General features: G+C 51.2%; 2 protein-coding genes across 4 annotated transcripts in view; both read right to left on the reverse strand.

The window, feature by feature from the left end:
* LOC113998077 (fer-1-like protein 4) overlaps nt 1–12,662 on the reverse strand; it is a 36,813-nt gene extending 24,151 nt beyond the window's left edge. The window contains 18 exon segments of the mRNA XM_027740447.2: nt 153–351; nt 1,097–1,205; nt 1,548–1,912; nt 2,087–2,273; nt 3,059–3,105; nt 3,108–3,238; nt 3,383–3,542; nt 3,819–3,903; nt 4,866–4,928; nt 5,047–5,178; nt 6,311–6,371; nt 6,645–6,809; nt 6,910–6,951; nt 7,527–7,618; nt 9,701–9,800; nt 11,333–11,421; nt 12,376–12,431; nt 12,512–12,662. Of these exon segments, the coding sequence (XP_027596248.1) occupies nt 153–351; nt 1,097–1,205; nt 1,548–1,912; nt 2,087–2,273; nt 3,059–3,105; nt 3,108–3,238; nt 3,383–3,542; nt 3,819–3,903; nt 4,866–4,928; nt 5,047–5,178; nt 6,311–6,371; nt 6,645–6,809; nt 6,910–6,951; nt 7,527–7,618; nt 9,701–9,800; nt 11,333–11,421; nt 12,376–12,431; nt 12,512–12,590 (2,162 nt within the window). The 5' untranslated portion in view covers nt 12,591–12,662.
* Nucleotides 12,663–15,899: 3,237 nt separating this feature from the next.
* The window catches only part of CPNE1 (copine 1), a 43,488-nt gene continuing 31,682 nt past the window's right edge, over nt 15,900–27,705 (reverse strand). For all 3 annotated transcript variants that reach the window (XM_027740452.2, XM_027740453.2, XM_027740451.2), the window contains 9 exons: nt 25,123–25,221; nt 24,036–24,122; nt 23,883–23,942; nt 23,358–23,491; nt 22,699–22,753; nt 22,569–22,620; nt 19,231–19,364; nt 17,782–18,018; nt 15,900–17,082 (listed from right to left, as the gene is read on the reverse strand). In XM_027740452.2, the coding sequence (XP_027596253.1) occupies nt 16,966–17,082; nt 17,782–18,018; nt 19,231–19,364; nt 22,569–22,620; nt 22,699–22,753; nt 23,358–23,491; nt 23,883–23,942; nt 24,036–24,122; nt 25,123–25,221 (975 nt within the window). In that variant the 3' untranslated portion in view covers nt 15,900–16,965. The remainder of the gene's footprint in view (nt 17,083–17,781; nt 18,019–19,230; nt 19,365–22,568; nt 22,621–22,698; nt 22,754–23,357; nt 23,492–23,882; nt 23,943–24,035; nt 24,123–25,122; nt 25,222–27,705) is intronic.

Consider the following 27,705-nt stretch of genomic DNA (forward strand, 5'->3'; position numbering starts at 1 on the left):
AGCCAGCTAGGACATGGCAAGCTGCAGGGCTGCAAAGAGGAGAAACCCATGACACATTGCTGAGCAGACCTCTAAAAACACCTGGAACAACCAAACTGGGAAGGAGGCACAAGCTCCAGGGAAGGTGGGAAAGACGGACAAAGAAGACTTACCTGTCACACTCCATGGGCTCTGGTCTCTGGCTCTTTGTCACTGACTTGTTCCGTGCTGCTGAAGCTGGGCTCGGGACTTCAGCATCCAGCTCACCATCTGAACCAGCATCCAGCAAAGGCTTCTTTTCTTCTTTCACTTCTCCCTTTTCCGCTTTTTGCCATCCTTTGGTCACAACCTCTTCAGATTTGCCATAGTTTCCTTGAAGTGAAGCATTAAATGGTAAACAGCTAAGTGAGATTGCTCTTAGGCAAGTTTTCTAGCTGGCAAAACCAGAGTGCAATCCTCCTACCAAGAGAAGCACATAGGCATGTACTGCTTTGGGAACTAGCAGTTCACAGTGTCACACCACTGGAGCATCACATGGGCAACCAGGAGGTCTGAGAGGGAGCTGGGCAGTTGCAAGGAGGTCTTTGTGTATGCCTTCAAGTTCTGCCAACTCCACCAAGTGCCTGCTGACTGCTATCTACATCACTCCACTGGGGCCAGCAGCAGCCCCTCCGAAGAGGTCCCAGCATCAAGCATCTCCACCTGTCCAGTTTAGCAGGTGGGGGCTTTGACCCCCTCTACAGCCACTGTTTCCCCATCACCTGCTGTCACAGCCCCTCAGTGCCACATGGCCAGGCCCAGCATCCCAGCTTCCCCTCTTGCTCCCAAACCCTCTTGTTTCCCTTTCTTGCTCCCAAACCCTTCTGCTTCTTTGCACCCGCAGTTCCCAGAGAGTTTCAACCACTTTTCCCAAACAAGAAATTCATACAAATACTGCAAATCTCCAATCCCATAGGAGGACATCCAGACTTTTCAGGTAAGTAAAGCACTGTGCACACTCCCTGGACTCGCTCCCCATCCTTCCCATGTTCCCGAGGGGCTGGTGGTGCTGCCTTGGGCTGTCAGAGGGAGAGTTGCACACATAGTTTCTGGGCATTGGGCCCTGGGGAATACCCACCTATAGAGATTTCAAAGCTGACAGGTTTAGAGCTGAGAGAGGAGTCCATCATAGTGGCTTCAAAGAAGGCAGCAAAAAGGAGGAATTCTTCCTTTTTCCCCAGCACATTCTGAGCAAGGAGACACAAATCAGCCTGAGAGCTTTGTGTGCCAAAACACTGCCTGAGCACCAGGCATGGCTGATGCCTGCCAGCCCTCCCACAGGACCGCGGGGGTTGCTGCTGAGGTCACTGCCTGGCTGCCAGAGGCAGGACAAGATTTCTTGGAAATCCTGGGGGGTGGTGCAGAGCCATGGCTTTGGCTGGTGCTTGTGTGAAGCCACTGAGTAGGTTTGCAGGCTAAGCAATGGCTGTTGTACCAACACAGTTGCATCTTGCCTTGCCTCTCTCCCATGACGAAAGTGCATGCTGCAGATGGGCAAGGGTCAGCCATGCCAGCACAGCAGGACTCACCTCAGGCAGTGGATGAAGCTCTTCCACCTCCACAATGACCTCCCCGGGCTGCTCGGCCTCCTGAGAGCTCCCAGCCTCCCCCTCTCCCTGCAGCTGGCTCGGTTCTTTGGCTTTCTCTTTGGATTTTTTACTTTTCTTCTTCAGTTTCAGTTTGCTGAGGGTACCTCTCGTCCTGTCCCTAAGCTTCCTCTCTGCCACGCTGGGGCTGCTGAAGATCTCCACTGCGATGGCCATGAGGACACGCCCGCGGTAGAAGATGCCCTCGCCCCTGCCCTCGTTGAGGTCCCTGTGGATGTCCCGCAGGGCCGAGTTCTGAGGGGAGCCGTACAGGTTCACCCAGGCTGGGCCAAACGTGGGGTTAAAGCCTGCAGCGACAGGGACAGGGTCTCGTGAGGGCAGGGTGCTGCTGCAGAGAGACCTCCCCCCAGGAGGCAGCCCAGCACCCCGGGCTGTCAGCGTGCTTCAGCCACCCCTGCTCCCACCTCCCGCACACCCCCACGGCCGAGCAGAAGGTGCCCCAGGGCCATGCCAGGCCTCACCGTTCCTGTCGGGGTCCGAGATCTCCTGCAGGTCAATGTAGTGTGTAGCAATGGCCACATCACCTACATTGGCATCATCCAGCACCTGGACTTTTATCTTCCTGGACAGAGGTGGGAACATCTCGATGAAGCTGATCTGCTCGTTCCACTCAGGCTCGGTGGTGCTGGTCTCCACCGATGTTTCCCCCTGGGAAGGAGAAGGTGTGAAAGCCATGCAGCCCCAGCCAGTGGCCAGAGCAAGGGGTGCCTCAGAGCCTCCCTGGGATTGCCACATGCTCCTGTAACACCTGCAGGTCCTGCTGGGCAGGCTCTGGAGGTGGCAGGGACCCTGCTCCTGGTCCCCATCCTGCAAATCCTCTCTGTGCTTCATCAAGGGGGGCTGTCCTAAGGCCCTGGCCATTCCCTGCACAGCCAAGGGAAAACACTGAAAGCAAAGAGGCAGCACCAGCAGACCCGGAGGTGTCTCAGAGTTCCCTGGGAGCACCCCCATGCCCACCAGGTTGCCCAGGGACTGATTCTCATATTAATGGATACCACAGGACCAGAAACCCTTGGGTGCAAGAAAAGGGCCATTAGCTCACTAAACTATCCCAAGGATGTCAAGCTGAGTCCAGCTTGACACAGAGGAAAGACTTCTACTCCAGGATTTATTTGACCCTCTCCCTGTGTTTAAGGATATGAATCCCTGCCTGCACAGCCAGTAGCTCAGCCAGTGGCTGTGCCCAAGGCTGGGGCTGTCCCACAGGCAGCTCTGCAGAGACAAAAGTCCCAGAGAAGCCTTCTCATCCAGACATCACACGGCCACGGCCACACATGCCACTGCTAAAGACAGCAAGACCTTGGCTTTCCCAGCCTGTTTCCAGTGGCACTGCTGAGCCCCATGGAGGCTCCTGGCATCATGAGCCCAGTGCATGCTGCCACACAGCCCAGGGAGGATCAGCCTGTCCCACACAGACCCACTGGCAGACTCACCTGCTGCCCACAGAACGAGACCTGCACATACGGGTCGATAAAGATCTCTCCCCTATGATCTTGGAGAAACCACCCATGATGCCTGCACTCATGCTGGGCAGGCCCTCAGCACGATACAGTTTGATGCAGACCCTGGCCCAGGGTCTCTCTGCAGGGACTCTCTTAGGCAACAGCAGGTTCCTGAAAGACAAATTCATATTCTGATATTCTGTCTCTCCCCTGGAGTCCATGGAACACAATGCTGGGAAATGCCCTGACTGGCAGAAGTTTGGATCTTGCCACAGGTCTTTTTCACTGGGTCATACAAGGCCCCACTGCACCTACCTTTCAATGTCCTCGTCCCGGCTGCTGGAAGAGGTGGGAAGGAAGCCCACAACATCCCCACGTGCAGAGACGGAGATGCTGCACTTCACAAAGCCCTTCACGCCTGCCCGGGTGTCCATGGGGTCGCTGACAACTGCCCACTTCTGGAAAAACCTGTGATCTGAGAGGGAAGAGGAGGAGTTCCCTAGGGAGAGGCCAGGTTACCATTTCATATCCCAGCTCCATCTGCACAAAGACTGCCCTGATCCTGCCTCTGAAGGTGCAGGAGTTGTCACCTGCCTTCAGACAGCCGGGAGAAGCAAGTGCTGGTCCTCATATGAACTAAGTGCTTTAAAGCCAGAGCCCTAACCAGACCCAGCAGAGCATGAAGGAAACAGCAGTTTCAGACAGACCAGAGGCAGGGTCGCAGGCAGGTAGGTGGTGCAGTCCCTCATACCTGGCTGGCTGTACACTGTCTCAACATCCATCTTGAACGTTCCTATGCATGTCCCCAGGAAGGGTATCTTCTTTGAGTGAAAAACCTGCAGAGAGCACAAGTCCCCTGAGCACCGTGAGGTATGGGCAGCCAGGTGACAGCTCTGAGGAAGACAGGGCTGTTAAGAGGGGCTCACCAAAGCACAACTGAGAAGTTGCAAGCCCCTCATTCACACTGACCTATCTGAGTAAGCCCTGGGACAAACTCATTCCTGCCCAGGCATTCCCACAAAGCCCATCAGTCCATAACCTTCAGTCAAACCTGGGCCAAGGCAAAGGCATGTGCAACCAATTCATTTTCTACCAGTCCTAGGTAAGCCAAACACATATAACAGACCTGGGGCAGACCTGATTTCCCACAGAGAGTCCTGTGTCATACCCTGTTGGCTCAGGGCAGAGCCATGACCCTACTGGGCTAGTTCCTCTTTCAAAACCCAAGCCTTGCTCAGTGCTTGCTGAACTCACACCAGCAGAAGAGATGTGCAGCCTTTCACAGGGAAGTGCTGGAGATTGCTTGGCAAAGGAGATGCTGGCTGGGTTTAGGTATCTTCAGAACATCCCCGTCTTGGGGAAGCCCTTGTGCTTTGAGCCCAGGGATTTCCAAAAACCTGTCTGTCTGTCTGGGCTTTTCTACAGCACAAATCACTGCTGAGCTCCTCTCATACCAGTTGCTTGCCTTCAGAACCTGCAGGATGAGGCTCCCGGGCGTAAGGGGCAGTAGATAATTGCCCCCAAAACAGCAGAGCAACAAGACAGCTAGCAAGAAACTTCCCCATAGGCCCCACTTCAGTCACAGGGTGCAGAGAGCCTGACCTGGAGGAGGTGGGAAGGCAGCAGTGCCCAGAGCTGGCTCAGAGCAGGGCTGGGGCTCTGCCCCACTGAGGCACAGGATGCTGGAACTCCTGGCTGGCATTGGCTCCTTTGCTTTGCCCATCACTCCTCATGTCTACACACAGAAGTGTTGGGCTGTCCCACTCACCATGGGGGATGAAGAGGAGAAAATACTCACTGAAATCTCTATGAGTCTGTGGAATAAAATGTCCCTTGGCTCATGGAATTCAAACAAAAAGTACTGAAAGAGAAGAGCAGGACAGCTGAGCCCCAGGGTCCCAGGCATCCCTTGCAAGGATGGTGCCAGGCACTTGGGACATGGGTGGGGCAAGGACAGAGCCCCTGTCCCTGTCACACACCTCATTGTAGAAGGGGCAGTTTGTCGACTTCTGCGTCGCCGTGTACCTCTTCTCCTCTCCAACCTTGACTACAACGAAGGGGTTAATGTTCACCCCCACCAGCTTCTGTGCTTCAATTATATTAATTCCAACCTGAGAAGATGTGGGAGAAAACCTTTGGATCAGAACTGTCCTTGTTTCCATCTCCATCCTGAGACAGTTTCAACAATACCAGAGTACTCTTGGTGCAGGGGTGGATGCCTGGGGCAGGCAAGAGCATGGCTGCTGAAATTAATAGAGCCGGGACAGACCAAAATGGTATTTGAGATATTTGTTTCTTTCAGACATGCAAGGAAATAAAGTGTTAGATCCCCAGTACCTTTGACAAGAGTGGCCTTCCCAGCATCACTGTACCCTCAGTTCCCAATCCCAGGGGGTTGCAAACCCACTGCTCCCACATGGTGGGGTTCACAGAGCATCTTGGAGAAGATGCTCTTCTGTATCTTCTCTCAATACTTCTCTTTGAATCCTACTGAGATGGACACCATTGGAAAGACTGGAATGTGGCTGTCTCATTTACTGCAACTGGTTATGAGTCTAAGATAGGGGAGAAATGTTCTCACATTTGCTCTCAGTACAGGTAACTAGGCCATTGTTACGGTGCAGAATTACAGCTTCAAGAAAAGGATGGTAGGAAATTCAACACCCACAAAGGCTTCCTGCTTGGACCAAATGTGAGCCCATTTACTTAGAACCAGGGAAGGATTTAAATCCACAGCCAGGCTGGGAGACCTGCCCTGAAATCAAATTAACCTGATGTCAGATCATCGCCCAGAGCCACAGCTTCATACCAGCCCCCCAGCATGTCCAAGCAACCCCAGCCGTGTCCCACAGATGTCCCTGAGGGCCCAGACAAGGCCCTGGGGAAGCTGGCAGGCACCAGCCCTGCCTGGGTGCTTTCTGAAGCTCTGTTCAGGCACTCTTTTGCAGTGGCACATGTGGATGATTCCCTTCTTCTGCATATCCATGGATATCCACAGATACACACACATATATATCCACAGCTAAATATATGGTCCAGAAAGAAACTCTGCTCCAGGTCAGCATTCATGGATGCAGTCCAATCAGAGAATCTTACACCTTGCCCAGGGAAGTCACACAAAGCAAGAAGATCTTGTTAGAAGTCTCTCTGAAGTATGTGGCAATTGGAGAAGCCCAGACCCACAGTGAGGGACCAGTGTGGGGCCAGAGGTGGCTGTAGGGACACACACCAGTGCTGCAGTACCTGGAAGCTCTGTGGGGTTGGGATGGCAAAGAGGTCCCGTGCAGAGTAGAGTCTGGAGCGGCTGCACAGAAAAAAAAACAGGTGAGCAGGTCTCTGTGTATATGGACCTGAGTGCCCCTCCACCACAGGAAGCAACAGAAACCCTGGAAAATAATGGCCCCTTGTCCTGGGAATGAACAAATCCCCAACAGCCCCTGTCTGGGGCCATTGGAGATGGAAGGTTTCTGACATTTTGCCGAAGCAGATGCCACGAGCTACAGGAATTCCCCAGGATCTGGCACTTTCCACCCCAGGACCCAAGCCAGGGCAAGACAGAAGAGCATGCCATGGCTACCTCTTCACAGGGCTGAAGATGATGCCTGAGACCTCAATCTCAGACTCATCATAGAGATCTTCCTCCTCTTCCTCTTCTTCATCAGTCTCCAGGCCTTTTGCCAGCTTCCTGCCCAGTGCAGCAGCTTTCCTGTCCAGCTCGCTCACTCTCGGCCCCTCGGCAGCCCTGCGAACGCCCGCGGGAGCCACACTCAGCCCTGCCGAGCGGGCTGTGCACTGCCCTGCACCCAGGAGGGGGAGCCCGGGCACTGGGCAGGGATACTCACTCCAGCTGCTCGAATCCAGGATTGCGGATGATTAACTCCGAGCTGTAAGAACAAGAGATGTCCTGCTGCAAAGCCTCGTGTGCCGCGGCTGTTCCCTGACGCGCTTCAGCCACAGTGCCCCGGCCAGGGTCCTGCTGGTTTCCCAGCATCCTCCTAAGTGACTTTTCTCCTAAGCTGTTCCACTGCCCCCCCGTGTGCCTGCTGCCTCGCCTCTGGCACTCCAGCAGTGACACTCTGCAGGCCTCTGCCTGTCATCCTGTTCACCCAGACGCCCTCACCTCCCCTGGCTTTGGGCACCCACCGTGTGCAGGGTGCATGGCATTGCTGCAGTCCAACACCATGCTCCCTGCAACTTTACAGCTACAAAGTCTTGCTTATGTCAGCCAGGAAGGCTGCAGAAATGCTCTCAAGTCCAAAAGGACTCCCAGGAAGTCCCAGGACTACCAAAGTACTTTTTGTCCAAGAGCCCTGCTCCCTTACTGCTGCTGTAGAGTGAAGATGCATCAGCCTGGGAGAGGTGGAGAGTAAATGAGGCTGGATTGCATCCCAAAGGCTGCCACCAGCAAAGGCAGCTGTACAAACTGCCTGGAAATTTGCTCTTCCCAGGACTTCCATACCTGTCTTTCATCTGATAGACAAAGTCCTCTTCAACCCAGGTCCCTGCTGAGCCATTTGGAGGCTGGTAGCGCAAATCCAACTCAATGTAGATCTACAAGCAGAAAATGAAATGGCCTGAGAGCTTGGCAGCCACAAAACAATGGCAGAAATGTCATGGAAAAGGAGAAGGGGGGTATGGAAGAAAAAAGGAAGGGAGGAGCTGGTGGAAAGAAGTGGAAGAAGGGGTTCACAACCCCACAAGAAGCCAATTCATACCACCCTCTCCTCATCTGCCTCCATTAACAAGTTAGACATAACCAAACTCCCTCCTCTACAGACTCCCAAACTCCAAGATTCACTGAATAAAAGCTGGCTCAAGTTTCCAAATCTAAAGTACACCACAAAGAGGCCCCTGAGAGCTGCCTCAAGGCATTTTCAACAAGAGAAGTGGGGAGAGCCCTGCAGATTTCGATGCAGAGCAGTCTCTCTGCGGGAGGCACGAGACAGCTGGCAGAGCATCCCCAGGCACGACAGCTTGGATTAAAATGCTGCAGAAGCCATCAGCACACCCAGAGTCTGCATCACAGGAGACACCAGTTTAGTGTAGTGAGGGCAGAAGGACAGCCAGAGGAGCACGGAGCACGCTGGGAACCGGCACCGACAGCGCAGGGCTTCAAACCCCGGGTGTGCAGGGGCCAGCCTGACCTCAAACCAACACAAACACTCAAGGATTTCCCAGCAGAGGCCAAAATCACAAGCATGGAGGAAGTCACTCCTTAGTAGGTTGAAGGGAAACACACAGATGGGGTTCAGAGCTCAGTCCGTGGAAAACACACATCTCTAGGAGGAGAAATGCAGCCCAAGAAAGCTGTAGTGCAGTGACAGGGAAAGGCAGCAGCAAAGACTGGGTAGTGAAGAAGCCTGAGACAAAGCTTCCCACTTCCCTAAAGAAGCAGTGGTTGAAACAGCCTCTCCTTTGGGGGCATGTCTCTTCCCAGCTGAGCTGAGGAGGAGGGTCTCAGTCTAATCTTGGATGGGTGCCCACTCCTGCCTGCCCTATTTCTGTCCCCTGCAGCTCTTGTGTAGCCAGGACTGCACAATCCAAAACTAACCCAGTGTGGTTGGGTTTTGGTTGGAGAAGCTCATCAGCACGAGGGAAGAGGCAGCCAGGGGCAAAGGGCTGGGCTGAAGGGCAGCTCTGACCTTACAGTGGAGTCCCCTCAAACCATCACCAGCACAAGGGGTGAGTCTAGTCCCTGTCTCTTCGCTGGCATGAACGTTTATCCAGTGAGCTGCATGAGCCAAAAATCATCCTGGAAATGCTCAGCTTCCACTTGGACCTGCTCTGTGATCCAGGCAGCCCAGCAACACAAGAAAGCTGTGCCTGTGCAACTCAGGCTCATGGTCTGGTGGCCACAGAGCTGCGTCCCAGGTGCCACCATGGGGTTGAATCAGGTTGCCCATGGGAAGGGCAAACAGGGACATAGGACTGACGCCTCTGCCTCTGCTCTTCCTACTCTGCCCACCACCCTGGCACACAGCTCTGGCTCTCCAGCACCCACTGAACTGGGCCTCCACACCCTGCTGGCAGGAAACAGCTCATTGTAGGGCAGTGTTCATTTTCTACAAGCACAAAGGGCCCAGTGAGCCCTGGTGCCAGGGTGGGAGGAGAGTGGGATCTGCAGAGCAGAGGGGTAGTCAGATATCAGAGCCTCTCACACTGCCCCAGATATTCATTAAGCCACCCAGGTAGTGCTAGCGTTTAACCCAAAAGCTCCCTGGGGGTCCCAAGGCACCCTGCCACCTTCCACCTCACCCCATCGGCCCCCTCTGCTCTGTGCCCTGCAGCTGCCCTAACCATGCACTGCAAGGTGCAGGGAGCACATGAAATGCCACCTCCTACACCCACCCCAGACCTGGGGAGGTTTTACTAAGCATCCCCCTGCTCATTCAGGCCCTCGGCAGGTCTCCAGAGCCCCCAGCCCACCCACGCATTTCTGGGTGCTCCTGGAAACCACTTGGTGGATGTGAAGTGACTGCAAGTGCAGACAGGGCACAAATGCCACAGCACTTCCCAGCTCAAACTGCACCTTGGACTCTCCCTTGGCCCCAAATCCACCTGGGAAACACCACATGAGGTTTCCCACAAAGCTTTACTGATTGCTGATAGCCAGGTTGTCCGCGGAGGACTCACACCGGTGATTCTGTGGTTCCTGTCCACGAGGGACTCCCGCAGGATCAGCCTCCCGGCCGCGACGAGGTGCTGAAGGCTGAGCACGAGGGTACCGAGCAGTCTGGAACACAAACAGGGGCTGCAGCACCACTGGGCATGGCATCAGTGCCTACATCCTGGGGAGCACCGGGATCTCCGCCCTCCCGCTCCCAGCCCCTCCCAGCTGCCCTGCAGCGCTTCCCACAGGGAGCCTGGCAGCCAAATATCTGAACCGACCCTGCAGCAGGTCCTGCCTCCACCCCGGCCCTGCCCAGGCAGCTGCTTACAACCCAGCTGCCATTGATGGTTAAAGGCTTGTGCAGATCCAGACTCCTGGAGAGTTCAAGGGAGCTCTTCTCTTCAGCAGAGCTGGGCTTCATGGGAGCCAGCCTGTGTTTGGGCACCCGGAGGAGCGGGGGTGACTCTTCCCAGAAAAACTGGGAAACAGAGGCTTTACACAAGGAAATACAGAAATAGGACATAAAGCTATGGCCACAAGCTACAAGTTGGGCCAAAATTCACCTATTCCAGGGCTTCTCAGTGCACAGACCAACTGTTTTGAACTGTACTCTCTGTCACCTGCCATTACACCCAGCAGCAGAGGTGTGTGTGGATACACTCGTCAGTGTCAGTCCACTCATTTCCCAACGGACTCCTTTGCTCCATGCTGTCAGGTCCTACCAATTTGTTATCATTTATGTTATCTATTTGTCCTGTAGAAATTTCTATTGACATTTCAGTCAGAGACAATTCCTCTGATCCAGTTCCTATAAGGAAAGCATCCAGGAAACAGTGACACAACGTTCTGCCACACTTTCTGCTCTGGCTTTATCTGTGTCTCATCTGTTTCCTCCACGCCCTCTCTGGCAGAGGAGGTTTGTAAAAGGATTTATTTGAAAAGCTTTGTATTATTAGCTGCTTCTAGAAAGTTGTTCCTGTGCATTTTCCTTCAATTCTTACATTTTGCTTATCAGAGCTGGCACCTTTCCCTGCATCCTCACGTTTCACACCTCCTGAAGGACATGCCTCTGCTGCCTTTCTTGCCTCACCACTACTACTCAATCGGTCATCTCTCTATTCCAGGGTTTCCCTGCAGTGTTTTACAACTGCTGTAATAGCCACTGAGTTCACAGTGTTGTATCTGTGCCACTTAGAATTTTAAATTCTGGCTGTCCTTTAAATTTGAATTGCTGTCTTTTTAAAGGTCAAACCATACCACCACGGGTTCAGGGCTTTTGCCCATGGGCCGATATGTTGAATTTGGGTGCAGCATGGTCACAGCCACCATGTGGATGTTCAGGGTGAGAACAGGTCCCCAGTCTGCTGCAAGTCCTGCTCTCGTAGCTCTATTATTTTTTCTCAGCTGAGAGTTGGATCGGGATCCTTAGGTAGTTCTTGTTACTGCTGACACAACTAAAGCATTCCCCTTATTTAACTTAATATATACAGCCCCCTCAGAACAACCAGCTCCCTCCCTGCTCTATAACCTGCATCTTGCTCATCTTCCTTCTATTAAACTTTCAATCAACATTTTCTATTCCCAGTAAACAATGTAATGCCCGGTATGTCTCCTCCCCCATCTCTACTGGTCATCCCAAGAACCAAAGGACCCACCTGTTACTGAAAACCTTGCTGCAGTTGTAAACTTTAATGGACAGCATTTCACCCATGATGAGCTTCCCATAGTGAGGCCAACGAAAGAGCTGCAAACAAATGGAGCAGGAAGGGATGACAACTCGTTCCCAGCCACGCTTTCCCACATCTGGTGGCTCCTTGGGTCCCCTGTGAGGTGACCAAGTCCATGGGCATGACAAAAAGCAGCTGTGGTGGGCAGTTACTTTCCTGCTGGCCAGGCAGACCAGAGAGCCCCTCCAGCAGCACAAGTCAGTTGCTAAAGAAGCCAGAGTAGCATCACCCTGGGGAGAGAAGGATGCTTGTGCCTACTGGGGTCCCTGAGCTGGCAAGCTGTGGAGTGAGACAGGACATGGGAAGGTACAGAGGTATTTGGGGAGAAGAGACCACCCAGGCCAGGGAGTCATCTGGCTCATGGCAAAGCTGCGCCCTAAAGCTTTGACTCGCCACCCCCAAACCGGCTGCTGCTCCTCTTGCCCCCCAGCCTTCTCCACCTTTCCCCAGGAAGCACACTGGCATTGGGATCGAGTAAGGGACAGGTGGGAACCACCCACTGGCACAGTACAGCCGGGCTGTCACAGGCTCCAGGGAGGTGACGATGGGGATGGTACTGGAGAGGTGGACACTCTTCCCAGGCCACCCCATCCCTGCACCCCCCATTGCCCACTCCTGCCTCACGAGGCATCGGCCACAACGACAGTCTGGACTTCTGGGGCAGGGGGGCTTTGACTGTGGCTTCAGTGTGCCCAGGCTGCCAGGCAGGTTTACCACTGCACTGAGTGTCAGCTCCTGCAGCTTGCACAGTGAGGGACCCACCTGCCTCCCAGAGCAGAGCAGGGAACGAGGCAGCAGAGAAATCCCCAGAAAACTGTCTCGTGGAAGGTATCCCTGCCCGTGGCGTGGGGGTTGGAACTAGATGATCTTCAAGGCCCCTTCCAACCCGAACCAATCTGTGATTTTATGACCGAGACGCTGACCTGTCCCATCCCTGTCCCTCACGATGTACATGTGCCCGGTTCCCTCACCTCCTCGAAGACGGCCTCTGGGCCACAGCGGACCTTCCTCGTCTTCTGGGTGAAGCCTTGAGAAGGAGAGGGGAGGCGTGAGGGGCTGGCAGGGGCAGACAGCCCCCAGCCCCCCGCCCTGCCCCCCTGAGCCCACCTCGGAAGCTGAGCTGGGCCTGCCGCTCGCCGCGGCCCGGGAGCCCGCAGAGCCTGCGGAGGCGGACGCTGAGCGCCATGGAGCCGGTGGCCGGCACTGCTGCCCCCCGCCCAGCCCCGCTCCGCCCGCCGTGACTCAGCCCGGCTCGCCCAGCCGGCTCGCCCGGACGCTCCACGCCCCGGCACCCCAGGGCAGGGGCACGGGAGGGGTGGGGGCAGCCCCGGCTGTGCCTCCCTCACCCCGGGGGCGCCGGGCTGAGCCCCCGGCCCGCGCCGCTCCCGGCCCGCGGAGCCCTGCGCTGTGGGGGCCGGGGAGCAGCGGGTGCTCTCCCTTCCCAGGCTGGGAACGGCAGAGTGAATATCCCCATCGCACGGCCCCGCTCCAGCTCGGGGCTGATGCCTGGGGACTGAGGTCAGGGCTGGCAGACACCGGTCCAAGTGCTGCAGCGAGGGCAGAGCCCGGCTCTGCTTTCAGCCACCCTGCACCTGTCCCGGCCCAAAATCGCGGCTCCGGTGGTTAAAACCCTCCAAAGCAAACACAGGGAGGGTGGGAAAGGGCAGCTTGCTGGGCCGCTCACCACAGCCCTCAGATTGTGAGGGTTGGGTTCTCCTGACACAGGGAAACAGCCTGTGCTCAGCAGCCCCCGAGCAGGGACCCGACGGGCTGTGCAGCAGAGCGGGGATGCCACAGCGGGACGGGGACAGCCCAGCTGCCAGCCCTCTGCAGGACACGGACAAGCACCAAAACCCCCAGACAGCGGGGCAGGAGCTTCAGCTGCTCCACAGGGCACTGGCACCAGGAGAGGGAAGAGGGAGAAGGGGCACGCTGTGCTCCCCACTGCACCCCCTTGGGCCTGAGACAGCTCATCGCACCTGCGTGAGAGCTGATAGAGATGCCAGAGCCCTTACAGAGCACAGATTCGGGCCAGAAAAAAACAATCAAACAATCGTGAGCTGAGCAGAATTTGGAGAACATTTCTTTCTCCTGAGTTTCTGGTTCTCTCTCAGCAGCCAGCAGCAAACACCTGCACGCACACACACTGTACAGGGTGCCTTGCAGCAGGGCCAGGGTGGCTCATCCAGCTCCACAAACACAAAGGAGTGAATCATAGCTGTTCAATGCCAGCTGCTTCAAAGCAAGCCCTGCGGATATTCCCTTTATTCCCTTCTTGCACAAGTACTTCCTGGAGCACCTGGGAAGTGGTGCTGGAGGCAGTGGAAGCACACCAGCGTGCCAGGGTGGGAGGATGCAGCTTCACAGCATAGCAGGCTGGCAGCACTCAGCACCACTTCTGTGAACCCAAACAAGCAAGCCCATCAGTTTAGGGCAGCACAGAAAGCTCAGTGCACTGACCCCGCATCCAGTCATGGCTGGAGGGGGGCAAGAAGTGCAATTTAGGTAGTTTAGTGAGACATCCAGACCACCAAAGTATGCTGCTACTGAGTGGATCCAGTACTTGCTCAAAGCTGATCAAAAGACAGAATCTCCCAGTGGAGTTTGTGTGACTTCCTCAAATACCTGGAGCAGTCCCATTGCCTTTTTTTAGCAAAACAGTCCAGGGGAACCAAATGTTTTAGACCCCAGGGAAGGCCATTAGTCCAACCAGTTATCTGGGCAAAGAAGGGGGATGGAGCATCATCTCCTACAGAGGAGGGAGCTGTCAGGTAGTGTGGCATAATCTGGCATGACATGTCACCAATATTTATTGCCAGATGTCCAGGAAGCAAGAGGAACTCTCCCCAGTGAGCTCCTGCAACAGCTTTTGATTTATACACAGCCCTGAGGCTGAAATACCTTTAGGGATCACAAGTCCAAGGGTGTTTGTTCAATCTTGGTCAGGGTAAAGAGACTTCTGGGGTGTTCCCCATGCTCACTACAGAGATAAACAAAGACAGTGACTGGCAGGGACAGAGCCTGTGCCGGCACTGAGCGAGAACACGTGGGTAACCTGAGCTCCAACCTGACCTCTCCTCTAACTCCAACAACAGCCATGCCATCAGTCTGCATTCCAGCTACACCCAGGGCAGCACGTGGCAGGAGACAGACTTGCCAGCCTTCCAAAGTGCTGCACTTCCTCTAAAGCCTGGTGTCCTGAGGAGAGTCAAGAATGAGAGAAAACTGACAAAACTCTACCATGCCAGGTCAGCAGCTTCCAAGCTTGACCCTCCCAAGGCTTTTCACCTGGGCCCACACCCATCAGCTCTTGTTCTCAAGTGACGACTGCAGGATTTGTGTCCCTTTTCCTGCTCACATTTCAGCCATTTATTTGTGAATAAAGAGCGTCTCCTCCAAATTCTGTTTTGCTCCCACAGGGAGAAGTAGTTCCTCAGACCTGCCTCTGCCACATCTTGGCCAATTCCTCCCCAGAACAGGAAAGGTCTCTCCTACCACCAAAGAGTGCAACACCTGGAAACCCCTCAGCTAGCTGCAGACCAGTGACTCTACTCCTGAGAGTGCAGAGACATGGAGGATTCACTCTCTTCCTTTGAGTGGGAGCTGGTAGAGGTTTAAAAAGGAGAGGTAAAATGGATTTCAAAATATACACACACACAAAAAAATAGCCTTAGGTTTCTTGTAGGCATCACACAGGGAAGGAGAGCTCTGTCTACAGGCTGCAAGTGGCTGAAAACATGAGTAAAGGATGTTCTCCATCACACTGCAGTTTCTCAGAGAAGACTTGGCAGTTTTCCTCTCTTCCACACTTGTAACACATTTCAGTTTAAACAGCCACTCAAGAAGAGAGGTTGCTTGGTTTCTTCAAGACTCTGAGTCTTGAAGTGCAAGACTTAGAATGCAAGAAGTGCAAGAAAATGTGGTGCTGCATGGTAGGTGACAGGAAACAGTCCAGCTTTCTCTAGAGGAAGCTGGCTGCTGCCTGTGTAACCTGGGAGAACATATCATGGTCAGAAATAGGTTTGAATAAAAAATTAGCACAGATTCATCTTGGCTCAGCAGTGGTCCCGGCCCCACAGCCCTTCAAGCACAAGCCATGTAGTGGTATTTTGGTGGCAGAGCCCATCCAGAATGACTAGCCTAGTTTAGGGTGACTTCAACCTTAGGTTCTGCCTTCACACAGGTTTGTAACTTAACCAGTTTCAGGGCCTGGATCACTGGTGCAGTGTGCCAACGTATTCTCACCATTACAGGGTTCATCTGGTAGAATAGACAAGTTCTTTCATAATTTCACAATAAAGACACAGCTCATCTTGCTGCAGGATTCAGCTGTCAGTGATTAACAGGGAACAAAATTAACAATGATGGACAACTGGCTCTACTTTTTTTGGATCACACTCAACCTAGGCTCACTCAGATGCTGAAACACCACCAGCCACATTGCTGGAAAGCAAAAAGAGAAGTCCAGGAAGGAAATAAGAGTCCAGACATGTTATGTAAGTCAAAGCAGATTACTGATTTATGTAACTGGAAGTGATGACCACTTGTAGTGCAATGACAAGCCCAGGTTTCTTTATCTCTATTTTGAAATGAACCATCAATTCCCGTCCCTCAAAGCAATTGTGCTTTGCTGTCATGTGCCTGTTCTCCAGTCCCCAGACCATGCAATGCACACTTCACACTCCTGAGGACAAGGAAGCACCTCTCTGGAATTCCACAGATAGTTACTTCTTCATTTTGTAACTTGTGTGACATAAAGAAATGACTCAAAACATCTTCATTTTAGTGTTTCCAGTTGCTGAATTTTTAAAGTCACACTAATGTGACTCATTAATCCTACCCCACCCCATTAATTAACGATTAATCCTCACTGATCCCCCACAAATAAGCAAAGTGCAATGTTCTTAAGATGTAACAATGGCTCCAAGCAGGAGCTCATCACAGAAGCAAATTTTGCTAATAGAAAAATGTGATTAAAAAAAGATAGCAAAACATGGTCACTGAAATTATTAAAAATAAACCTCTACATATAAAAAATATACTGGCACTTTAGGAAGGCACAACAGGAACTACCTCAGGCATCCAACCAACAGTCTTTGGTCACATCCAGGACAGAAGGGTCCCCATTTCCAAGGTAGCTTGACAGAAGAAAAACACCTATCAAGGAGCACATGGTAAGTGTTGTTGCAGCGAACACAGGTGTAACACTTCTCCCCTCCAGCTCAGCACTGCAGCAGTGCTGTGTGAGCAGTTCAGGGCACAGCCCCCTCCAGAGCCAGCAGCAGAGCAATGACAGGTGGTGTGAGGTGTCACAACATGACACTGTTGCAAGGTGGAAAACCAACAAGGTCCATTTTTCTGTGACAAAAACTTCCAGCAGTTGGGGGTTTCCCCGTATTTGCAGTTCTTCCGTCTAGGAACAGGAAAGATCAGACTCAGAGCACAAGCAGGTGAAAGAAGTGGTGTGAGCAGTGCAACCTCAAGGCCCCAGGCACCCACGGTGTGCCAGGGAGAGCGTGGGTGCAGGCAGCTCTTCACCCAGGGGGACAGGCCAGCCTGAATTACACGGCCTTGATTTCCGGGGGCTTCAGGGGGGACCACCCCTTCCATTTATAGTAGGAGACCAACTGCTTGGGCACTTCAGCCAGAACCACCTGGGAGAGCGCTTCCCGGGGAGCCTGGAGGGAGAACAGGGAGAATAAATCAGCAACACGGCAGAGAACAGATTTGTCGATTTGTCAGCCCAGTGGAAAACTCCCTAATGGAATTCTGAGCGCAGTCCCCACCTGCCACACTCACTCCCTGTTTTAAGAGTTGCTTGCTACAGCTTTAGGGGCACTTGCAGTCAGTCTCAGTGAGCACTGCTGATGAAAACCACTCGCTCCCACCTCAACCCCAGACTCACACAGCCTTTATATGGCCCTGACCTGAGTGCCCAGCTGCCCCAGTGACCAGCAATGTCTGCTATTTGGGTGTTCACCAGACTCGCTCTCCAACCCAATTCACTGTGCAAACGGCAGTGCCGGCCCTGCAAGTCGGGAGGAGCTGAGGAATGACGGGACTGCTTTCAACAGCAGGGAGGACTGATCCCAACTTCAATCACGCGTGGGACTCAACATCAGAGGCTGACAACACGATCTCAGTTCCTTGCCTAAACGTTTGCATCCCTTTAGCCCTGCCAAGCGATAACCCACGGAATCAATGATACCAGGAGGGCTCTTTGAGAAAACGCTGCAAGACCAAGAGCTGCGAACACAGGGGCAAACCCCTCAGCCCTCACTGGGAACGAGCAGCCTGCTGCCTTGCCAACACTGTGGTCACTTCTAGGATGTATGAATACTGGCTCCAGGACTGTTCTGCCTTTAAAAACAACTTACATTTCTGAACTGCCGGAAGGGCACAAACTGCACGATGTCCCGTGCAGCTGGCTCTCCTGTCACAGACTTCAGGACACCGTTGTCTCCATCAAGGAACTCCATCGCTTTGAAATCTGCTTCGCCAACGCCCACAATAATGATGGACATGGGTAGCTTGGAGGCATCGACAATCGCCTGCCTGGTTTGGTCCAGGTCAGTGATCTCTCCATCTGTGATGATCAGCAAGATATAATAGTGCTGAAAAACATAAGAAAGCCCCCAGTTAGGTATTTCAACACCAAAGCTCATGTAACTGAAGGCAAATATAGCAATCTCTTTGCTAAGAAAGAAATCAGATGTTGCTGTGGATAAGACAAAAGAAACTTATGTTTAGCCCCATTTTTTCCTGAAATGAGCAACTAGTGTTTTATAGCGGCTATCTACAGGCTTAAATGAGGGGAACACAATGAAAATAAGAGAAAACTAATTTCCAATTCCAAAACACAGGTAACACAAGGGTTACTATTTTTGTACCCCACTGCTGACAGATTCTTTATTTAAATAGTTAGCTTTCAATCTGAAAGAAAAAGTAGAGATATTTAACACCTAAGGAAAATTGAGAAGATCCCCTCAAAGTGTTGTGAAGGCTAAAAAATACTCTCAGAAATGTAAGAAATGGATCTCCCTAGCCCAAGTGCCTCACAGTGGGGGAAATGTATTCAATATACACACAAACATAAGTAGCACCAAAAATACTGACACGGCCACACGATAAAACAAGTAGCAGAGTGTATGTCAAAATTCCTTCTCATTGGTCTATCAAAACTGGAATCAGTTAAAATGCATCAGGAAATCCAACTCCTTCACCCTTAAAAAAAGGAACAAAGTTTAAAGAAAGAAAGTTGAATTTTAAGAGTGGCCATGGAAGCCCACGAGTGAGCCCTGCCACACAACCAGAGGGCAGGGCAGGCACTCTGCAGTCAGCACACCGGTGGAACAGTTCTCAGGGTCCAAGCTCTCTGATAGTTTCTTGGAGGAGGTCTTTGTGGACATTCTTGAGAGCAAAACTGTTTGGCACAAAACATCTAGAGCCCCTCTATATGATGTGCATTCCCCTACAGAGAATGCACATAAGAGAGATTAGAGTGAGACAACTGCTGCCAGAGTCCAGCTGCTGTAAGAGCCAACACAGCCCTGTACTGTGAGTACATTGCCAGCACACTGGGACAGAGCAAAAGAAATGCGACCTGAGCAATGACACTAATGTCCAAGTCTATCCAGTTTAGGCTCCTATCAGTATGGACCAAGAGAGCACCAACAGCCTCTCTGTGGGCTGGTAACAGAGGACCAAACTTGGGATTCTAAGGAAGGAAGATAACATCGCTTTACTGTTCCATTCTATCCCATCATAAACATGGAAAACGGAAACATCAACCCAAAGCAGATCCATAGTAAAGGCCTTGCACTCACTGCAGCAGTTCCTTGTTGCATGGAGTGTGCTGCAAACCTTGCCACGTGGTTTATGATGGGAGAGAAGTTGGTTGGCCCGTAAAGTCGGATCTGAGGCAGGATCTGGCGGTAGGCATCCACTACTCCTTGGATCCCTGCAACACAAGGAAGTAAGAGCCACGAGAGCCCCACAATTTTTCCAGCCATTATTTTACAAGCATTACTAAATTAAGGGTAACTCACACAGCTGTGAACTCCTGAAGGGCAAATAAGCAGTAAGATAACAGGAAATATAAGAAGCACAGAGATGAAACCAGTGGACAGCTGCAGAGATCACATTTGCACATTTCTGCCTCATTCTACATTCTTCACATGTCACTCTTTGTGCCTCTAACATCACAAAGCTCAGGATTCTGGCCTGTGAGTTGGCAGGGCTGACTGAGAGGGCTTTAAATTAGGTTTGAAGGAGGGAGGGGATAAGAGCAGGCTTGGCAGAGATGAGCCTAGGGGTGGCATGCCAGTGTTGGGGGTGAAATCCATAGACCAGCTGAAGTGCATCTATACCCCGCTGACTCTGAAGTGTGCAACACACTCCTACTCTTATAGAGATGAGCCAGGAACTCCTAAAGTAATAAAACCAACAGGGAAACACCAGAAAATGATCTCAAAGGAATTAAGGGCTGTTCCTCTAGGAAGGTGACACAGCCATCAGCCCAGCCGAGGTGCCTTCACACCAGTGCACTCAGCACGGGCAACAAGCAGGACGAGTTGGAAGCCACGGTGCTGCTGGAAACTACAACCTTGTCGCCATTACTGAAACTTGGTAACACTGGACAAATCCCATGACTGGACTGCAGCAACGGATGGCTACAGGCTGTTCAGAAGGGACAGGGGAGGAAGGAGAGGTGGAGGAGTTGCTCTCTACATCAAGAGGTGGATTGAGTGTGAAAAGCTGCCTCTGAAGAACAACCATGAGCAGCTCAAAAGCCTGTGAGTAAAAATCAGAGACTGAGACAACAAAGGGAACTTTGTGGTTAGGGTCTACTACAGGCCACCTGATCAAGGGGAGCCTATTGATGAAGCCTTCCTGCTCCAGCTGCGGCATCATACTCGCCGGCCCTTGTCCTCCTGGGGGACTTGGACCATCCTGACATCTGCTGGGAAAGCAGCACAGTGAGCTGTAGGCAATGCAGGAGACTTCTGAATGCACGGAGGACAACCTCTTGACCCAGGTAATCAAGAGCCCTACCAGAGGGACTGCCTTACTGGATCTGTTGGTCACCAACACGAGTGAGATAATTGGGGACATGAAGATCAGAGGCAGGACTATGTTTACCTTGTCCTTTCTACCTTGTCAACCAATTTGCCTTGTTTAATTGCTTATGGTCTAATTAGACAACAAGGTCAGAAGCTCTCTGGAACAGTAACTTCTCCTATTCCTTGTGTGGAGGTTAGACAACAATCTCTGATTCAGGATTCAAACATTTCTGTAATGGAAATAGCAATCCCTAAGGTTCTTCTACATGAGAAGCTTTTCTCAGGTTAACTAAACAAATTTTTTTTAAATCTGATTTTAAATGGTATGTATTCTTCTCTGGATCCATCTAAATTGGCCTGTTCCTGGCTTGTATCAATGTAGCTTAATCTGCCACTGCTGCTTGTGTTGCCCACCATCTGGTTATAGGGTGGTACCTCTCAAAACTGCTCCACAGGGACCCTAAGAGAGCACAGACCCAGATTCCAGTGAAGCCATCAACACTGAGCTGACTGAGGAAATGCCTGGATTTTAACGCTGAATCTCAAATTCCACTTTTTACTGGCCTAAGACCAGAGGGAACAACTGAGTGAAAAATGCTTGTTCAAGAACAATTCTGCGTCTCTGCACGTTGGGAGAGACCTTAGTCCTTAAAGGTCATAATCTAGCATAGGGAGTAGCCCTTAAATACTGCTGGTGGAGTGACCCTGGCTTGATTGTGAGGTGCCCACCAAAGCCATTCTATTACCCTACTCTTCATGGGGATGTGGAGAGAAAATACAACAAAAGGCTCGTGGGTCAAGATAAGGACAAGGAGACCCCCACTCACTGTCACAGGCAGACCAGACTCAGCTTGGGGAAATGAGGTGAATTTGTTACCAATCAAATCAGAGTAGGATAAATTAAAGCAAAAACTAAATCTTAAAAACACCTCCTCCCTGCCCCTTTCTTGGGCTCAAGTTCACTCTCAAATTCTCTCCCTCCTCCCATCAGGGGCACAGGGGGACAGGGGAATGGGGCTTGTGGTCAGTTCACAAGTCATCTCTGCCTCTCCTTCCTTGCTCAAAGGAAGAACTCCTCTCACTCAAACTCTGCTCCAGTATGGGGTTGCTCCCAAAAGAGATAGTACTCCACGAACTTCTCCAGCCTGAGTCCTTCCCACGAGCTGCAGACCTTCGTGAACTGCCCCAGTGTGGGTCCTTCCCACAGGGTGCAGTCCTGCAGGAACAGATGGCTCCAGCATGGGCCCCTTCCACAGGGTCACCAGTGCTGGAACAGACTGCTCCAGGTGGGGCCTCCATGGGCTGCAGGGGCACAGGTGCCCTGTGTCTGCACCACAGGCTGCAGGGGAATCTCTGCTCGAGCGCCTGGAGCACCTCCTCCTTCTCTACCAACCTTGGAGTCTCCAGAGTTGTTCCTTTCACATACTCTCACTCCTTCCTTCCAATCACTGCTGCACTGGGGGGTTTTACCCCCTTCTTAAATCTGTTATCCAGAGGTGTTGCCACCATCACTGATGGGCTTGGACTTGGCCAGTGGTGGGTCTGTCTTGGAGCCATCTGGCATCATCTCCATTGGACACAGGGGAAGCTTCCAGCAGCTTCTCACAGAAGCCACCCCTGCAGGCCCCACTACCAAAACCCTGCCATGCAAACCCAACATAAGCCCAAACAACCCCCACTGAAGAACATGGCTACAAAAAAACCCAAGCTTTTAAGACAAACTTTAAAAGAGAGCAGTCAAACATATGCCCATATCTCCACACTGCTGGTGAAGTAACCCTGGTTTCTAACAGCCTCAGCACATGGTGGCTCTGAAGTGTGACGAGCACAGACACACTGCTGAGCTCAATCCACTGCCACCTGGAATCTAGCAGAAGTAACCAAGTTGAAACAACAAAAACTTTAGTACAGACTAACAATCAAATTAAACCTAGACCCCTTCACTGAAGTCTGCAACAACACACATCTGCTCTTGTCAGCATCCAGGTGACAGTAAATCTAGTTTGCCCCAAGCCTCAGTGCAGCAGTGCTGCATCTGATTTTCACAGCACTTTGAACATCTGCCCCTCTCAGTGACATTATTAACAAAGAGTTGTCCTCACCTGGGCAGTAAGGGTTGCTGGGGTTGAAGTTCAAAGCAAACTCATGAGATACCTGAGAAAGGGGACATGACAATCGGTTAGGGAATGCAAACATAGACAGAGCAAGTGCACAGTGTCGTGAAGGCCCTACCTGCCAGCTAGGAGGAACCTGAGCTCCAAACCCAAATGCAGGAAACAGCTTGTCCCTGGAAAGAAAGAACAACAAGAAATGAGAAAGAGCAATTCTTTAGTAACTCATTCTTCTGTTTTATTCTAAGAAAACAGCTGGAGGCCAAGACTGAATTCCTGCTATAAGGAATTGGTACATCATCTAGCTGCCCACAGCCAGGCACCAGGTACCCAAGGGATTCAGGCTTGGGCTTGAACTTCCTTCAGCATAGCACCCCACAGGAGTCTCAGGAGATTTCAAAGTAGCAGGAGAAAAGCCAGACCCCCCCCAGCCTCGTCACAGGACAGAGCAGACAAACATACTCCCATTGAATCAAATAAGACATTCATGTTTGCAATGCACCATCAGCAACAAGGGAGCAGTGACCAGCTAAAGCAGCAGTACAGAGGGACCCAGGGCAGAGCAGGAGCCAAGCAAAGATGCCAAATTATGAAGGGCTGCCAATGCCCTCCCTGGCACTGACAAGCAAGAGGAAACAGGAGCAGCTCCTTAAGGGATCTCCCAAGGGAAGGCAGCCCCTCAGTCATTAAAATGTTACAGGTCTGGAACAAACTATGAGCACTGATCTGCTGTGACACAATTTTGGTGAGGTGACTAGATCACTCAGGATCGTTACATACGTGTCATAGTCCTGGACTACACTTCCCACACTCCAGATGGCAATCAGGTACTCATTTATCCCATCTGGGCTGATGTGGTGAAGAGAATCTGGTGACCTGGGATCTCCATTGGAGGCAGTGAAGTCTACACCCACCTAATCAGTCAAGATGATGGCAGCAAGTCACTGATACGTCACCACAAGCAAACAGAAGAACTAACCACATCCAGAAATCCAGCAGCTCTACAGAGGAACAGGCACACAAGCCTGCACCCCTTTTCTCACTGGGGTACAGGCATTTTTAAGCAGTAGCAATCCTTTCCACTGACAGACTGAACCAATTTCTCAAAAGAAGTTTAAGAAGTCTGAGTTCCATTAAAGTGCTACTTGATCACAAAAAGTAAAAATATAATATCATTTGGGTTTTGTAGACTTCATCACTGCAAACTCACACTGCATTTGCAGTCATTCACGCTGCCAACACAAGTACACAGCCTCACTGCTCATCCTGTCATCCACCAAGACAAGCAGAGGGGAAACAACTCACTGTGAAGTTAATCTGGCAGCCTCCCATCACATAGTCCAGAAATGAATATTCTGTCTCAATCTAGAGGAACAGACAGACTGTGTTACACCTACTCATTTCATTATGATCAGGATATAAAAAAAGTAAAAAAAAACCCAACAAAAATCTTCCTACCTTGCAGGATTTTATCCTAATAATGCCAGAGTTTTTATAGCTCTTTTTCTTTTGTTTTTTCTCAGGATGAATGCATTCAAATTCCACCTACAGAAAGCAAGCATAGAAGAATCAAGTTCCAAAATATCTGCACTTACAGCAGAGCAAATTATGGAAACAGAACAGTGTCACACATCACACAATTTCAGAGTTACCCAAATACCCAGCAGAATTCAGAAATTTAATTTTAAAAAGGTCTGCAACTACTTTGGCTGCTATCTGATGAACTAGATGGGATACTTTTGCCACCAGCACTGGGCAGAGGAGGCAAAATCTTGGGGTTGGGAGGCCAAAAAAGCCAGGCCACAGGTTCCCAGTGGCAGTTTAACTGCTTGGTTTCTCTCACATTGGTTCTGAATTCACACAGGCCAGGGAAAAAGGCAAGAACCTTCTACTAGCTTTTGGATTATGACCACAAAAATTAAGCTGGCTGGCACATGGAGTAGTCCTGGGCTATGTCCTGCGTGCAATACATCTGCCTGAACTTAGGTGAGACATACCCATGAGAATGAGATGTCAGGTTTCACTGCAGACAACAGACCAAAACCAGCAGCATCAGCATGTGACTCGGTCTATTCTGGACTGGATGACCAAGACAAGGTAAGAAGAGTGTCTCTTGGAAGGACTCCTGCTCCCTGTTAGCTGGCAAGGCCACCAGAGCACTTGTGAGGGTGACCAGTACAAACATTATCCAAGCCAAGCTGTGCCTCTGGACTCATCTGTTACAGCACCAACAAGCACTTTTATTTCCACTGGACTCAGAAGAGGCCAAAGCAGGATGAACAGCTGGGAAAAGTGGCTGGCAATCAGCAGACAACAGGCTCGAGGATGCCTTTAGAAATAGGAACTGTATCAGAACCCACAGAAAATAAAGAAATGTAATCCCCACACCATTCTTCCCAGATGTTGGCTTAGTAATATAAGAATACAAACAGAAATATTCATGTTTGGAGGCCACAACTCACAGTGTATCCCTGAGGTCAATGTTAAAAAGGGCTTGTGAAAGCCTGAAGTGTGGACTAAGCCAGCAGGGGCTGGAGAAGCTCACCGGGGAGCTGGATCCGGCCGTTTGCAGCTGCGCCAGCGTCGTCTGCGCGGCACCGATCAGGTCATGGGAGCCATCGCTGTCGTGGTCCAAACACTGCACCTGCAGGAGGGAGCAGGGCATGGACACTGCTCCTGCAGGAGGGAGCAGGGCATGGACACTGCTCCTGCAGGAGGGAGCAGGGCATGGACACTGCTCCTGCAGGAGGGAGCAGGGCATGGACACTGCTCCTGCAGGAGGGAGCAGGGCAGGGACACTGCTCCTGCAGGAGGGAGCAGGGCAGGGACACTGCTCCTGCAGGAGGGAGCAGGACAGGGACACTGCTCCTGCAGGAGGGAGCAGGACAGGGACACTGCTCCTGCAGGAGGGAGCAGGACAGGGACACTGCTCCTGCAGGGGAGGAGGGAGCAGGGCATGGGTGTCCTGTGTCAGGGAGACCAGCTGCTGCTCCCCAGCCCGTCTCCTCTGTCGCACCTTTGCAGCAGTGCTGTTGAACTTCCCCATTCCAGCAGAACTGGAGGTGTTGGCCACACCACTAACTGAAACCCAGGAGTAAAGACACACACCCAGAGCAAATCTCAAAAACGTTCACTTCCTCATCCATTTAAAAGCATGCACAGTGAAAATTTTAGATAAAATCTTTCCCTGGTTTAAATGGAAAAGGTTAAATTAATAAATAAATAAAAATTTAAAAGAAACCTTAAGAAAAACCCAGCATTCCACAGTCCAGATGTATAAATGTGAGATCATTCAGGACAAGATATGTAACTAGAATAATGGGAAGAAGCAATTAAATCTTTGTTATCTAAGCACTTTCTGAACATGCTCTTTTTTCTGTCCAACAATAGCATCAGTTTACAAGGAAATTGCAATTTCCATGGAACAGTAAGTCTGTCTTTTTCTGCATCTTATACAAACCAGATGATAAGTACTTCATTAATAACCAGTCATGTTTAAATCAGCATGAAAGCTTCAGAACCAGATAATGCAAAAGAGCAATGCATTTACAAACAGAAATATACTCTTAACTGTGGCTTACAGCAACCACGGTGAGATATGTTGTCAATAGCTCCCCACGAAACCACTGATGAAGAGCATTTCTAACACACTCCATGCACACAACTGCAGAACACAAGTAATTCCAGAAGCAGTCAACTAAGGAACAGTTACAAGCAGCTGGCTGCTCCCTGCTGAAGCTCACATGCCACACAGATTCAAGATCTGCTTTCTTTCCAAGATTTGCCTTTAGTAATCCAGAAATTGATGTTAGTCCAGTATAAACCACAGGGACAGCTTTCTCCTCAGGACAATGAGACAAGATGGGATAAGGACGTAAAATTCAATGGCTAGATACCTGAATTTGAGACTATTTGGATCTACTAGGGATCTTCCACTGGTATAAGTGGAAAACCTGTACAAACAGCCAGGTCAATTATGGCCTAATGTAGCCACCTAAACGGGAAGCAAGCATATCATCCTTCACTGCCTTACTGGGGAAACAAGATACCACAGTGACTGTGCCCCCTTCTCCTCCTTCATCCTTTCCAACCCACTCCACTCCCTTCTGCATGCTCCATCACAAAGCAACTCCCACCCCTCCTGCCTGAACTCCACTCAGCCTCTCTCTACAACTCTGGGTTTGCACAAAAGCAACTGGATCATGCCAGGGAGGCCAAGGAAGGAGGCTCTGGTGCAGAAGCCAAGGTGCAGATTCCCAGGACAGGATCTCTTCCACGTCAGTACGCCTGGAGAGCTGCAGGGAATTCAGCAGCTGCCACCTCCACGCAGCTCCTCTCCCCTCCCTCCTGCTCCCGCTCCCCCTCACAGCCATGCCAAGAGAGCTGGATTAGCTGACAGCACGATATGGCTGAAAACAAACCTCTTCTTGCACGGGTTTTCTAAAACCAGCCAAGATTCACTGCGGGCAGCACAAAGAGTGGTGTTGCTGCTGCAAACAGAACCCTCCAATCCTGCAGGGCACTGTATAGGGTTATTTACTGACTAAATATTTCTTAGCAAACAAACTGTCCATCACGAGCCGTGGAATACAGTCAGCAGGTAAAAGGCCCCTTTGTCTACAGGAGGAACTATCAAAACTCACAGAAAATGGTTTTGCTTTTGAGTTATCTGCCATCAAACCCGTGAATACCAACACATAAATTTCTATTTTGCTACATTTGCTATTTCCATTTAAATAACTATGGGGGTGACATGCTGCTTTCACTTGCCCTTATTTTTAACAAAACTGTCACGAAGATTAGGCTGCGTCACAAATCTGAGCTGTTCTTAACACAGAACAAGGAGAATATCACTCTGCATTGCAATGAAGAAAGAATTACCATAATACTAGGCAGCATTTGATCAAAAGCTTTATGTTCACGCACACATTCAGTACCTAATCCTCACACACAGCTGGCAAAAGCTGATGTTTAGGGGATACACCCACTGTGCTGAAGTTCAAGTTCTCCTTTTACCAGTATTTCACACATAATTGCTCCTATGTAAATTTTGTGAAGCCTCAGACAAGAGGTTCAGAGGAAAAAATGCCGGATGAAAAATAAACCACCACTGCAATATTATATTCCT

This window comes from Pipra filicauda, unplaced genomic scaffold (assembly GCF_003945595.2).
Source record: "Pipra filicauda isolate LSUMZ 115617 unplaced genomic scaffold, ASM394559v2 scaffold561_size491250_pilon, whole genome shotgun sequence".
Classification (NCBI taxonomy): domain Eukaryota; kingdom Metazoa; phylum Chordata; class Aves; order Passeriformes; family Pipridae; genus Pipra; species Pipra filicauda.